This window comes from Cyprinodon tularosa, unplaced genomic scaffold (genome assembly GCF_016077235.1).
Source record: "Cyprinodon tularosa strain WSP-4 unplaced genomic scaffold, ASM1607723v1 ctg31, whole genome shotgun sequence".
Taxonomy (NCBI): Eukaryota; Metazoa; Chordata; class Actinopteri; order Cyprinodontiformes; family Cyprinodontidae; genus Cyprinodon; species Cyprinodon tularosa.
Window position 1 is genome coordinate 411,568 of NW_024039019.1, and position 15,448 is coordinate 427,015.

Consider the following 15,448-nt stretch of genomic DNA (forward strand, 5'->3'; position numbering starts at 1 on the left):
TTCAAGCTGCAAAACAGCTTCTAAAGCTGGGAGTTTCCTTGTCCACATATAGCTGCTGCAGCAGTTGATCAGACTGATTGATCATTCTATAATTACAGCTATAGTTTAACCAGGTAGGATCCACATCTTTACACAAATATCTTCATTATAGCAACAGCTTCATCTCTTTCTTTTATGGAATATTGCCAGAAGTGATGTGAAACAGCAAAAAGTTTTGTATTTCTGAAGATACCTAAAATGGGGACAGATAACTTTTTAAGTCAAACTAAATTTTAGATTTTATTAGTTCAACTAAACTCCTTCAGTTTCTTAAAGAAAAAACAAACAAATGAAAAGCAGTTGATTGCAAAGAAGAAATTATTTCTCTATATATGACTGAGTGTAAGAGCAGGATGAATGCTGTATAAGGAAAGGTGTTAGAAATCCTTTTTTCTTGGTTAACGGCAGCTGTCTCCAAGATAACAGCCGCTGAAACACCATTGCTGTGCATCAGAACAGCAATATTGCCGCTTAAAAGAGGGGACTCAGATAAGCTACTAGCAGGAGACAAACAGGAATAAGGCTTCAGCGTTCCCAAGAATGGGATTGCCACCGGTGCAGAGCAAGCTTTGAAATGGGCGGTGGCATGGGGTTAGGTGGAGGCTTTAGAAAGACATGCAGGAACCATTAACTTTCTCCAGCAGGTAACAGGATTAGACTGGAGGGGAGCTCATTTACTCACATGAACCCCGCCACTTGGAAGGTGGAGGCTTTGCCCTGGGTCATCCAGGTTAGCACAAAAGTACTGCCACAAATAAATAACGATTTACAACAATGAAGGACTTATTTGGTAATAAACAATGAATTTTCCAGCTTGACAGAGCAACCATTTACAAGGGAAAACCATAAAAATCATGAATTCTCAGAAATGTGTCAAATGTTTTATTAATTTACTTTTACCACAGAGAGATTCTCCAAAATATCTTAAAACCTCTAAGACTTAGAATTAGTCTACTTGAACCTTTTAGTTATAGCTATAAATGTAAGAGGCGTCATCTAAAGCATTAGTGGGGCCTTTTGTTTAGAGAACACATCACATTTTGGAAAAGAAGAGAATAAGATGCTCATCAGTCAGGAACAAGAAGCTAGGATGGATCTAAATCTGATCATTATGATTAGACAATAAAATCTGAGTTTTAGCAGCAAAGTGTTAAAGGAAAACAGCTGGTAATCTGCTTAGATAGGCTGAACTGTCCACATGAGTAATTATTGAGTTAGTTCGATTTACATCCTTTGATTTATTTTTATAGTTGTCCCAATTTGAAATAGTTTATTAAATCTAAAGGCTTTGTAATGTTGCTCTGCGTCTCTAAATAAAGCTCTACTGTTTTTGATGGGTTTGTTGTTTTTAATGTTTTGCATCCCTCTCTCTCCCAGACGAGTTCACCAGGGCCGTTTATGTCGCCACTGGAATCAAACTGAGCCCCCACTTGGTCAACACTGTCTTTAAGATCTTCGACGAGGATCAAGATGGTAAACTCAGCCACAAGGAGTTCATTGGAGTCATGAAGGACCGTTTGCACCGTGGAGACGGGGTGAGGCATCCTTCAGGTCGCTCTCCTCCCTCCTCTGTGTTTGTTCCTGGATCACACCGCTGCTGGTTAGGTGTTGATCTGAGGTTATACTGCCACCTGTTGGGACAGCAGGTCATCGTTTCTTGGGAAGCAGCAATTGCTCATGCTTTTCTCTCACATTCTCAGGGTGTTAAAGCGGAGGAAAAGTTCATCTCTTTCAAATCCTGCATGAAGAAGGAGTTATCAAGAAAATAGGTAAGAAAAAGTCCTCACTTTTTTTAGACATTTTTTCAAATAAAGCATAAATAGATCAATTTAATAATCCACATAAGAATAGTTTGTTTAAAATATATTTTAAAGTCTGTAGTCTTGAGTATAGTTTAGAGATGTCTGATGCCCACCCTCTCAGCGCCTGAAGCATTAAGTTACACTGTAATATTAACGCCTGAACAACTGCCATCGGACACCGGCTTAGGTCTGCATACATGAGCAGCAAGCGGCCTGGTTTAAAGCTGTATAAGTGTTTCAAAGCTTAATGATCACCCTCAGTAATCAGGAATGGGGAAGAGGTTGATGAAAATCCAGTTTGAAGACGGCGGCTCAACAAGGTTCGTGTGTATTGATGATAAAACAGCAGGTTTTTGTAACGTACATAAATGAGATCAAGGCAAATTCCTTTAAGACTTGAATGTGAGATTTTGTACGGCTCAGCTTAGAAGCAAACACCTTTTGCTTTAGTTCTGCTTTATGCAACACCTGCCATAATCTACAACGAATCTGACTCATCATGAAAATCCCTGGTTTTTCTGCAAAATGAGAAAAGATCAGTAGGTATTTATAAAAAAGAAAAGTGTGTAAAACAAATCCAAATTATTTTTTGACTATTTAATCTTAAAGCAGAAAAGCCTCCTTGCCAACCCCCTAAATTTGTAGCTTGCTGAAGAGATTCCAGTCCAGACTCCTGTTGTGTCAATGCAATATTTTAATATCACTTTCAGTCAGAGGAGAGATTCTGGTAAAATTAAAATATGCCTTCAGTGTAGATAACAAACAACATATGCTGTATATCAAAGATGCAGGTTTGTTCTGTGGCAGCATCAGTCCGTTTTAAAACCTTCAGGGTCTGCAGATAAATTAAAAATAAGCAGAGATTACAGTTTTCATTGTCACCATGGAGATTAAGAACAAATGATAATGTTACCTTAAATGTAATTAAAGGATGCTTTAAAGCAGTGATTCCCAAACAACGGATTATAACACAACTGATTATAAAATGAAAAATATTTAATTTCCTTAATTTGAACATTTAATGCTCAGAAATTAAATTTTTGTTACATAAAAAAAAAAACAAAAAAAAAACATATATATGTATTATTGTATTTTTTTATCGGGGAAATAAAATATAACATGTTTTCACATACCCCCTGCAATGCATTGGCGGACCACTAGGGGTACTAGCACCCGTGGTTTGGAATCACTGCTTTAAAGGTGCTGTAGGAGATCTTGGAGAAACTGTTCCAGCAAGCTATATTTTTGAACATACATAACCATGCCTCTCCCTCCATACAATCCCTCAAAACCACGCCTTCAAAACACATGAACGCGCATGCTGTCTGCAGCGCGTCTGAGCAGCTGATGCAGCGCATCGCTGATCTGGGAGCTGGCAGGGAAACAGGCAGCACTGATGATGCAGAGTGCTATGATCACTCCTCTGTAACAGTTTATTAACGCCTAAATTAACTAAAAATGCCGAAATCTGCCGGGAAAACATGTTCACTTTTATTATCCTGGTGCCTGCATTTTGGATTACATACATTAAAAATGCTTTCCAGCCGCCGCGGCAAAAGGTGAGGCGACTGGGCAATAGGCTGCTGTTAAATGGGATTCCTTGTGTACGGGGGAACTGTACGGCTCCTGACTGAAATAATATTTGAAGGCAGGATGGAAATCTGAATGAACTAACTGCACTGACAATGTTTTTTTTTTAGGTGAACTTTCTCACGTCAAAATAAATTCAAATTACTTTTTATCCCCTGATAACAGCATATATAGCTTCCATTGTTACAGGCAAAAGGAGGATAGGGTAGCTCTGCCCAATGCGCATCAGATCCACTTTTTCCACCGCGCACTAGAGCAGCAAAGATGATTCAGCCGTGCATCAGAACTAAACTGGTAGAAGCATCAAAAATTAAGCAGCACGCGAGTTTTTGTTGCGCTTGCTGCTTTAGGTGTGAACGTAGCATAACAATGGCTAGCTTCCAGCCATGGCGTCCTGCACGAGCATTGGGGGGTCGATTCGTTCATGTGTCGCACACAGGGGGGAGGGAAAAGCAGACAACCATGATTGACATGTCAAGAACCAATCGTGTACATCGGACCGTCTTTTGTGATTGGTTGGGGTTATTCATCGATTTCTCACTGTAGCGGGGACCATTTATTTTAGTTTCACTTCCAGACCTTCTATTTCACTGCTTGCTAAGCGGCTGTGGGGAGATCTTTAAGCCACATGGTAGAAAATGCGTCAAAAAAGATCTACTGCATCTTTAAAGGACTGTCCATGTTATGTAGCCACACTGCTGATGGACCTACGACAGAATATTAGGGATTCTTTAGATGTAAGAAGAGAAGTACATTTCCACAAAAAGGCAAAACTTTATAGTATTTAAACTAAGAGTTTTTATTAGTCAGATGTTAGTATGCTATAAATGCCGGATACAAGCCTGGGGCAGTAAGTAAGCAGCTATAACATGGCGTTCTGATGCAGGAAAATAGCCTGGATGCTCCTAAATGTGCCACTTTAACCTTCAAGGGATTTTTTCTTTATCATGAGTGTTTGACTTCACCATGTCAGACAACTTCAGTTGTTATTTATAAACACTTAAAGTCTGCAAATCTCTGATGTTAGTTTCTTAGTTTAATATCAGAAATGTACGCTTTTAATTATTAATTAAATATATATTTTTTAGACCAATTTGTGACTTTTTAAACTCAGAGAATATCCAAGTTTCTTTTAGCAAATATGTATTTGTTAAGCAAATATGTAATGGCTAAGTTGTTTAAGTTTCTGGGGGTTTCGTGCCATTTTTGTTTTATTTTAAAGGATGGTAAATAGATCTTGGTTTTCTCCAACCTAAACATCTGCTATCACCCTAAAGGGGATTGAAATCTCAACTTCATTGATATCTGATGCAGGTTATAAAATAAATTATAATATATTTATAAATAGTGTAATATTGACCTTAGTAAAAATAACAGCCACAGCATTTACCATTCTTTTTAAAAACTCAAAGCAACATTGCTGAAAAAAATGAAAATTCTACTGATTACATTATTCTCATCATTTTAAATGCTTAACAAATATCAACCCACGGTTTGGTTTTGTTTTTAATTATGTGGTTATTAAATTTTTTTTTTCTTCAAAATTTAAAATTTCAAAATATTTCTTTATGAAAATAAATATTATTTAACTTGACCTTTATTAAATAAAGGAAGAAAAATCTTTAAAAAACAATAATGTCACAATTTTCAGTGAGAGGTTCAGCAAACTGGTCTTCACATCTGGAAATTTCAGAACAAGTAGTCATACAAGCACAAAAAAAAACAAATTGTATCAGTGAGTCTGAAGCTGCCTGAGGATGTAACTGTCTTTGTTTCGTCTCCAGGTGAAGCCCCAGACGCTGCTGCATGTCTAACGGTGTGGAGGAGTTGTGCCTCTTCTTTCCTCCCTGTCCGGAGCTAATGCATGCTGCTGAACCTCAGAGCTCTGATAAGAGCTTTGAGAAAAACCAAAGAAAGAACAGGATGTAACGCTACCAGGATGCAGCCAGCGTTACAGGAAGCTTCACTTCATTCTCAAAACTAAACTAGATTCTAATTAGCTCTTTTTGGAGTATGTAAATGTGTGAATGAACATAATAAACCCTTTAGCCCCATATTTATTCAATTAAAAATATTTATGAAAACAATTTATTCATATAAAAAAATAGTCAAACAGTAACTCTGCATCTAAAAATATGCTGCTTGCTTTACTAGCTTGTCTTCGTCAGTTTTCTTCCCAACCTGGTTTTGTCTTAGAATGAGGTTCTGTTTTGAACCAGGTTCTGTTTGAGAACCAGGTTCTGTTCCCAACCAGGTTCTGTTTTGAACCAGGTTCTGTTTGAGAACCAAGTTCTGGTTTAGAACGAGGTTCTGTTTTGAACCAGGTTCTGTTCTCAACCGGGTTCTGTTTTGAACCAGGTTCTGTTTTAAAACCAGATTCTGTTCTCAACCAGGTTCTGTTTTAGAACCAGGTTCTGGTTTAGAACCAGTTTCTGTTTTAAAAACAGGCTCCGGTGTAGAACCAGGTTCTTTTTAGAACCAGCTTCTTTTTTAGAACCAGGTTCTGTTTTAGAACAAGGTTCTGTTTTAGAACGAGGTTCTGATTTAGAACCAGATTCTGTTTTGAACCAGGTTCTGTTTTAGAACCAGGTTCTGTTTAGAGCCAGGTTCTGGTTTAGAGACAGGCTCTGTTTTAGAACCAGGCTCTGTTTTGAACCAGTTTTTGTTTTAAAACCAGGCTCTTTGTAGAACCAGGTTCTGTTTAGAGCCAGGTTCTGTTTTAGAACCAGGCCCTTTAAGAACCAGACTCTGTTTTGAACCAGGTTCTGTTTAGAACCAGGTTTTGTTTTAGACAAGGCTCTGTTTTAGAACCAGGTTCTGGTTTAGAACCAGGCTCTATTTTAGAATTAGGCTCTGTTTTGGAACCAGGCTCTGTTTTAGAACCAGGTTCTGGTTTAGAACCAGGTTCTGTTTTGGAACCAGGTTCTGTTTAGAACCAGGTTCTGTATAGAACCAGGTTCTGTTTAGAGTCAGGTTCTGGTTTAGAACCAGGTTCTGTTTTGGAACCAGGTTCTGTTTAGAACTTGGTTCTGTTTAGAACTAGGTTCTGTTTTAGAACCATGTTCTGTTTTAGAACGAGGTTCTGGTTTAGAACCAGGTTCTGTTTAGAACCAGGTTCTGTTTTAAACCAGGCTCTGTTTTGGAACCAGGCTCTGTTTTAAAACCAGGTTCTGTTTAGAACCAGGTTCTGTTTTAGAAGCAGGTTCTGCCATGTCCTTCAGTCGTCTTGCACCCCCTCCATGTTTTCCCTCCAAAGTGGCGCAGCTGGAATCCTCCAGAGGAAGCGGACCTGAACACACTCGCTCATTCACTGTTTAACTGCAGGCAGCTCACACTGTTAATCATTTCTTAGCTGATATGGAGACGTGTTAGCAAGGCTGAACTCTTTCCTCATGTAGCAAAGCCATGCACTCACTCACTTCTCTCTTAGATTAGCCTTGGATTCAGAGGAACAGTTCAGGTCATGTTTCTGAGGAGGAAACACTGAATAGATCATGTTAAACACTACGCTGTCCTCCAGAGTATTTAACTATCTGAGATGATTGGATGCTCTCATTAGTGACTCTACCTCGTTCCTTTAAATTCTGGACTTGACTGTTACACTGTTCACTATGACTGAATAAAACTGACGTCCTAAATTCCCGTGTTTTGTACTCTCTGTCCTTGTGTTCTCTGACTCCCACAAGGTGATGCTTTCTGGCTTTGTTGCACACATGATCACTGTTTTCGAGCTGTTTTCACCAGCTCATAAGCCTGAAGGAGCTGAGGCAGTCCTCTTTGTGCCCAGCATATCTATTGGCAGGAGCATGAAAGAATAAGTGATCTGTTTGAGCCTGAAGGAAAATCATTAACGTTATTAATTGCATGAAAACCTGGGTCTTGTGGGTGCTGACACTTACCAAAGGCTCGTTTTTATCTTTAAATGATTAATCCAGCAAGGTAATCATTTCCTCCCACTTTTTTTCAGTGTACAAACAAAGACAGAAGAAATCATTTTTCACACTCCTCTGAAGGAGTTACTTGGTATCAGTGTAGATGTTGTATAATAAATAACAAACCAGTTTTAATATTTTTTTTATTTGCTCTTCTATGAATCAAGATTTGCATGGGCATTCAGCTGAAAGACAGCGGCAGGTCATCTGAGCCGGGTTTACTTATTCTGCCAAATCAAAGCTAAAAATAACACTCAAGTCAATGAGCTTCAAGAGAAAGGCCACTTTTTTGGCTGACCTGGAATTGTCAGAAGTGAGGGCTACAGCCCACACTGTTAGCTGCACAGCAGATAAAGTAGGTCTGCTTGCTAAATAAGCTAATGAATAGGTTAGCGCTTGCAGAATAAAGTCCTCTATGCTGGGTTAAAAAGTACTGCAGACATTTGAGAAAGCAGTGAAATGATTTACAGTCCTGGCTAAAAGTGTACCAGCAGTCATCATCGGTGTCAGTCTCACATTTTCAGCATTTTAAAGCAGTATTTGGATCTTTTCTAAAGTCTCAGTGAAATGAAAGGCTGCAGACGGAGAAAGAAGAAGCAATTAATATTTAAACCTTTCATCAAAACATAGGTTTGCAGCTTCTGACGAAACAAGTCGAATGGCCTCTGGGGGAAAAATTGGAAAATGAAACAAACAATGAGCTCATGGGCCACACTGGCAAAAAATGCTTGGAGGAGTCCTGCTAGGAGGTTTTAAATAAAAGAGCAATGCTGTAACTGGCAGGCTAACATTTATCTGCCAGTTGCCACCGATGCATCGCACAAAGTGAAAGAGAGAGAGAGAGAAGAGCTGACAAAAAATATCAACAAGGCTGCGCCTGTAGGCAGCGGCTTGATACAGCTCTCGATAACACCAAACCAAAATGCTGCCTATTTGGAGCATATATTTTTATCTTGAAATGCTCTGAACTTTCATATCAATGCAATTTTGCACCATGTTTTTTTCTCCCACACTGTTTACATTTGATCACTGCTGTACTTTATGAAATGGAAATGTTCATTTCACTGCTAAGCTGCTGCTCATTTACTGTCTGAAAGCTGTACAAAGGGAAATTTCATTTTGTATACGATGTGTTTAAAAAATTACAATAAAAGTTGTCTAAGTTCTTCTGCTTCGCCTCAGATCTACAGTTAGAAAGTTGAAGTTTGGATAGAAGAATGTTTTCGAACAGGACAGTGGTCCTGGATACAGAAACTAAACTGGGTTTGAATCAGACTAAGCAGGATAACTTGTGGAATAGCTTTAATCCAAATCTTGGTCAAATTTGAAGGGCAGGTTTATGTCAAGCGGAATTATGTCAGAAAATGGTTGGAAGCTACAAAAGCCTTACAGTAAAGACTTAATGAGGATGGATGCCACAATAATGCAATAATTCATGCATAAAAGGGAACTTTTCAGAAGCCTGATATTTGTGTCTCTTTTTTTGTTGATCTTATGCAATTTTCTTATAAGTAACTCAATTTTGTTTTAATTATCTGTGACCCATAATCATGAAATTTTAAGAAATTTAACCCTTTCATGCATAGTGGTCACCACAGTGGACAGTTATTAAATGGTTGTTTTCTCTTAAATGAACATGTTTTAATGTCACATTTGCACATATGTTACTACAGTGGACGCTAATGTATCATCCTGCCACTTGTCAAACTGCCACCTACTCGTCAGCCTTTGCAAGTGACTTTTTTTTCCTCAAAAAAAAAAAAAAAAATGGCCGACAGAGGAGCACATGGGTTGTGAGGGAGAGGAATATCTGCTCATTCCTTCTATTCTAGGCGATCCTTGCAGGTAAAAAAAATATGGGGACATCAAGTAACAATAGTTTTCTTTAAAACAAAACAAAACAAGGTTATATCAGTTGCACAAATGCGCATTGTCCACCCAAGTGGACATGTTACCAACTCCCTAAAGAAAGTATATTTTTTTTTTAAAATTTATGAAAATGTTTTTTTCATTCATAAAGAGTAATAAAAACACTTGGTAAAAAAATCATAACATATACTATCATAATTCATGCATGAAAGGGATTAAATGCATATAGCATTATTAATACTGATGTCACCTGCATAAAAGCTTTTGACCAGAACTGAGTCTGCATGAGTACATATAAAGAAAAAAAAAATAATAATTTGATGGCTGTGTGTGAGTGTGTGTGTGTTTTTTTTATGAGCTTACTCTGCATTTCCTCCCAGTGTTCGGGGATGTCCCATGAGCTGCTGGTTTGGGTCCAGTATTAACCGATGGCACTGAGTGTGTGGTTTTATGCATAATCATTGGTTTAGTTTTTCACACTCTTTAACTTAATATCATAAGGGTATTACATTGGACTAAATACATCAGACTTTATAAAAGTTATGCATATTATATATGTGTGTTTTTTCTTTTTATTTAGCGACTTTCACATGTTGATGTCTATTGTCATGATCCGTCTTTGAAAAGGGGTTCAATGGGGGCCGACGGGACCAGTGCTCCCGCAGAACTGGTCCTGGCCCATCTTATGGCCGCTTTTCAGACATGGAACATGACTTTAGACATCAACATGTGTATGTTAATAAAATAAAATAAATCTCACATCTAAAAAATTCAAATGTTTTGATTTATTCGCCACTAAAAGTAGCCTGGGTATAAATAATGCTAAGACCTAACAGTTCATCAATTAACTGTAGTTGGCATTTATTCTTTCAAAGCCATCCATAACCTTGCTCCTCCATATCTGTCAGACCTCCTTCACATCGCCACCTACTCCCGCTTCCTTAGATCGTCCTCCTCCATCCACCTCACTGTATCCCCAGCTCAACTTGTCACCATGGGAAGCAGAGCCTTCAGCAGCTCTGGATCTCCCTCCCTCCTGACCTCTGCAGTATTGACTCTCTCTCCTTATTCAAAACCACTCAGAACCCATCTGTTCCAGCTCGCTTGTTTGTAAATAAATTGCTCTTGTCCCTCCCCATAACTGTTTTTATGTTTCTGTATTTGTGTTTTTGTATTTTTATTTTTATTTTCTGTAAAGTGACCTTGAGTGTCCAGAAAGGTGCTGTTAAATAAAATGTATTGTTATTATTATTATTATACCCCTTGCCCAGGGACAACAGTTGCACACTGGCTTCATAGCTAATACTGACACATTTACAGAAATGTTTATCAATGTGTACTGTCGCTAACAAATAGTAAAATAAATTAATAACAATTTAACTTTCTAAAAAAAAAATAGATCTATAACATTTTGGGTAAAAAAACCCCGGTCCAATCTACTCTTCTCTGCTCTTGAAACCGCATAAACAGATTTCACACATTTCTTTAGAACTAATACTATTAGTAATAATTATTATTATTATGATAAAGATATTAATAATGATATTTCAATTCAGTTTATTTCTATAGTGCCAGTTCACAACACATGTCATCTCAAGGGATTTTACAGTTCAACCAGATCATACAGTCAAATTGAGTCAAAGTTTTCTATCTCAGGAAAACCAGTTGATTGCATCGACTCATTGACTTGAAGGCAATCCCTCACACTAAGCATGCTTGTAGGGAGAGGAAAAACAGTCTTTAACAGGAAGAAACCTCCAGCAGAACCAGGCTCAGTGTGAGCGGCCATCTGCCGAGGCCGACTGGGGTTCAAGGAGACAGAAACAGAGACACAAAAAGCAGCTGTAAAAGGCGGCCCCATCCAGGAAACACACAGCCAGGTAGACGAGCTCTGAGCCAGCTCCCCTGTCAGAGGATGAAGAGAGCACATCCAGCCAGTCACAGTCAGAGACACAGGACTACACTGTAAAAACAGGCCGATCTCCAACATCTATAAACAAAGGTGTTGATGGAAGCAGCACAGCTGATATTTCTCTTCAGGATGGCTTTACAGCCAAACAGGAACAGACGAGGCAAAGCTACTCTGAGGAAAAGCAGAGAGACCAGAACGTTAGAGATTGAACTAACAGATTCTGCAGAGTGGGAGAATAGAGATAGAATGAAGCAGAATGATGAAATGGGGGTCCCTATGTCCTCCAGCAGTCTAAGCCTATAGCAGCATAACTATAGAGATAGCTCAGGATAACCTGAGCCACCCTAACTATAAGCTTTATCAAAAATGAAAGTTTTAAGCCTAGCCTTAAAAGTAGACAGGGTGTCTGCCTCACGGACTAAAACTGGTAGTTGGTTCCACAGGAGAGGAGGCTGATAACTAAAAGATCTGCCTCCCATTCTACTTTTAGAAATTCTAGGAACCACTAGTAAACCTGCAGATTAAGAGCAAAGTGCTCTGTTAGGAACATAAGGAACAATCAGATCTCTGATATAAGATGGAGCTTGGCCACTTAAGGCTTAGTATGTGAAAAGGAGGATTTTAAATTCTATTCTGGATTTAACAGGAAGCCAATGAAGAGAAGCCAGGATAGGAGAGATATGATCTCTTTTTAATTTTCATTAGAACTCTGGCTGCAGCATTTTGGATCAGCTGAAGGCTTTTAACTACAGTTTGTGGACTTCCTGATAGTAAAGAATTACAATAGTCCAGCCTTGAAGTAATAAATGCATGGACTAGTTTCTCAGCATCACCCCTGGACGGGAGATTTCTAATTTTTGCAATATTGCACAGATGAAAGAAGGAAATTCTAGAAACTTCTTTGATATGGGATTTAAATGACAGGTCCTGATCAAAAATAACACCAATTTTTACTTTGTTATCTGAGATCATTTGAATCCCATCCAAATGAAGTGACTGGCTAATCAGCTTTTTTTTTTCCAGAGACTCTGGTCCAAAGACTATAACTTCTGTTTTGTCTGCATTCAGGAGCAGAAAGCTAAGAGTCATCCAGGTTAGCTCCATCTGGATTTATAGACAGATATACACTATATTGCCAAAAGTATTTGCTCACCCATCCAAATTATTGGAATCAGGTGTTCCAATCACTTCCATGGCCACAGGTGTATAAATTCAAGCACCTAGGCATGCAGACTGTTTTTACAAACATTTGTGAAAGAATGGGTCGCTCTCAGGAGCTCAGTGAATTCCAGCGTGGAACTGTGATAGGATGCCACCTGTGCAACAAATCCAGTCGTGAAATTTCCTCGCTCCTAAATATTCCACAGTCAACTGTCAGCTGTATTATAAGAAAATGGAAGTGTTTGGGAACGACAGCAACTCAGCCACGAAGTGGTAGGCCACGTAAACTGACGGAGCGGGGTCAGCGGATGCTGACGCGCATAGTGCGAAGAGGTCGCCAACTTTCTGCAGAGTCAATCACTACAGACCTCCAAACTTCATGTGGCCTTCAGATTAGCTCAAGAACAGTGCGCAGAGAGCTTCATGGAATGGGTTTCCATGGTCGAGCAGCTGCATCCAAGCCATACATCACCAAGTGCAATGCAAAGCGTCGGATGCGGTGGTGTAAAGCACGCCGCCACTGGACTCTAGAGCAGTGGAGACGCGTTCTCTGGAGTGACGAATCGCGCTTCTCCATCTGGCAATCTGATGGACGGGTCTGGGTTTGGCGGTTGCCAGGAGAACGGTACTTGTCTGACTGCATTGTGCCAAGTGTAAAGTTTGGTGGAGGGGGGATTATGGTGTGGGGTTGTTTTTCAGGAGCTGGGCTTGGCCCCTTAGTTCCAGTGAAAGGAACTCTGAATGCTTCAGCATACCAAGACATTTTGGACAATTCCATGCTCCCAACTTTGTGGGAACAGTTTGGAGCTGGCCCCTTCCTCTTCCAACATGACTGTGCACCAGTGCACAAAGCAAGGTCCATAAAGACATGGATGACAGAGTCTGGTGTGGATGAACTTGACTGGCCTGCACAGAGTCCTGACCTCAACCCGATAGAACACCTTTGGGATGAATTAGAGCGGAGACTGAGAGCCAGGCCTTCTCGTCCAACATCAGTGTGCGACCTCACAAATGCGCTTCTGGAAGAATGGTCAAAAATTCCCATAAACACACTCCTAAACCTTGTGGACAGCCTTCCCAGAAGAGTTGAAGCTGTTCTAGCTGCAAAGGGTGGACCGACGTCATATTGAACCCTATGGATTAGGAACGGGATGTCACTTAAGCTCATATGTGAGTCAAGGCAGGTGAGCAAATACTTTTGGCAATATAGTGTAGCTAAGTATCATCAGCATAACAGTGAAAATTAATTCCATGCTGTCTAATAATTCTACTGATTGGGAGCCTATATATAGTAATAATAATATTAATATGACTTTTTATTTGTATTGACCTATTTCATAAAAAAAATCTTATAGTTTTACAAAGTGAGAATAAAAACATGAATCAACATTAAAACAAACCTATTAAATCAAAGTTAAGATTTCGATCATAACACTTAAAAACTAAAGAAAAAGCTAAAACTAAAAACAAGAATATATATATATTTTTTTTTTTTAAAGACTGAATCTTCTGAGAGACTGACAACATGATCAGCTTTTTCCTCCCTTTTGGAAACATCCATTAGAGCCATCAGGGTCCATTTTAAAGCCATTCTCACAGGCTGAAAGGCATTTCAGATAAATGTCTTGGAAGTTTTCTTAAGTGAACATTTATGCAGTGTTTTACAGTTCTGTGGAGACATGCTTAAAGCTTGTGGTGCCCTGTTAGCAATTTGCAAAAACCCTTAACAGAGCACTAAATCTGTTTTCTATAAATTATTCTGATATGCTTTTGGCTGTTCTTTATGTATATGTGTGGGCTCTGAGAGGGTTGATTTTCTCAGTCTAAGCACATTACAGTATTTTCTTCAACAGCGTTTTATGCATAGAAACTGGAACAGTTTGCAGCGATCTGTTATTTTTCATGAGACTTAGATGAGCAATATTGCAGAGCATATTTTGCCAGTTTGCCGCAGCATGTCATCCACCCACAAAATTGGCAACATTGTCCCATTAGAAGAAAAAAAAAGAAATTTGATTCCAAACTTAAAAGCAAACAACAATGCATGAAGGAGGCACATTCAAAGCTATGGCATGTTTTAAAGTAATGCTAAACATCTGGTCTAAAGACTGTTTCATCCTCAGGCACTATGCACTATGGATACCAACACTGGTATTGAAAATTGACAATACTTGTGTAAAATAATCAATACCCTTTTTAAAAGTCTCTCTTTTACCCTTTCTAAAGCCTTTCTCCTCACCGTCTTCCACCATCAAATGTCTCATCTGCGTCAGCTAAACAAGCAGTAATTGTTGTGGTTTGCTAATTTTGTTTAATTGTATTAAGATTTTGTTTTTTTTTTTAAAGTTGCTTTAAAACTTTGTTAATGTTCCATTGTTAAGTTGTTAGATTTGGATGATAAAGTAAAAACACCAAAAGGCCAACAGTTTCATGATACATCCGGCTTAAATATAAAAAGGTATCGCTGTGGGTGATACTGACCATCAGCATAGTAGCTTCATCTGCTCTGTTACTGTTTGGCTGTAAATTTGTCCTCTAAAGAGATATCAACTGGGCTTTTGCCATCAGCGCCTTTCATTATAGATGATAGAGTTGGCCTGTTTTTTTTTTAAGTGTTTAGTCCTGTTTCTCTCCCAGACATAACTACGGGCTCAGCTTTTACTGTGACTAACTGAGTGTGCTCTCTTTTATCTCTTTGACATGAAACCTGGCAAAGAGCTCATCTGCTTAACTGTTTGATTCCTAGGCAGGGCTACCTGGGAGCCAGTTTACTGTTAGCTTTTCTAACATAGAAAGTATCTCTAGATCAGTGTTTCTATGTTCCTTTTGTATGTCAGCTTCTATATTCTCATCAGATGGCTGCGCATACTGAGCCTGGTTCTGCTGGAGGTTTCTTCCTGTTAAAAGGGAGTTTTTCTCTCCACTGTTGCTGCATGCTTGATGCAATCAGTTGGTTTTCCTTAGAAAGAAAACTTTGAACCAGTCTGATTTTATGATCTGGTTGAATTGTCTCTTTAAAGAGCCTTGAGATGATACATGTTGTGAATTGGTGCTAAATAAATAAACCGATTTGAATTGAATTTTACTGAAATATCATCATCTTTAACTCCACAGCATGACACTGCCATAGTTATGTTCTACTA

At 38.9% G+C, this 15,448-nt stretch overlaps 1 protein-coding gene and 1 long non-coding RNA gene across 3 annotated transcripts in view; both read left to right on the forward strand.

The window, feature by feature from the left end:
• micu3b (mitochondrial calcium uptake family, member 3b) overlaps positions 1-5,339 on the forward strand; it is a 34,670-nt gene extending 29,331 nt beyond the window's left edge. For both annotated transcript variants that reach the window (XM_038292286.1, XM_038292287.1), the window contains 3 exons: positions 1,417-1,574; positions 1,740-1,808; positions 5,216-5,339. In XM_038292286.1, the coding sequence (XP_038148214.1) occupies positions 1,417-1,574; positions 1,740-1,808 (227 nt within the window). In that variant the 3' untranslated portion in view covers positions 5,216-5,339. The remainder of the gene's footprint in view (positions 1-1,416; positions 1,575-1,739; positions 1,809-5,215) is intronic.
• Positions 5,340-6,237: 898 nt separating this feature from the next.
• LOC119788126 lies at positions 6,238-7,082 on the forward strand. The gene is made up of 2 exons (XR_005281420.1): positions 6,238-6,335; positions 6,405-7,082. It is a non-coding gene; the product is annotated as an uncharacterized LOC119788126 (long non-coding RNA).
• Positions 7,083-15,448: the final 8,366 nt, after the last annotated feature.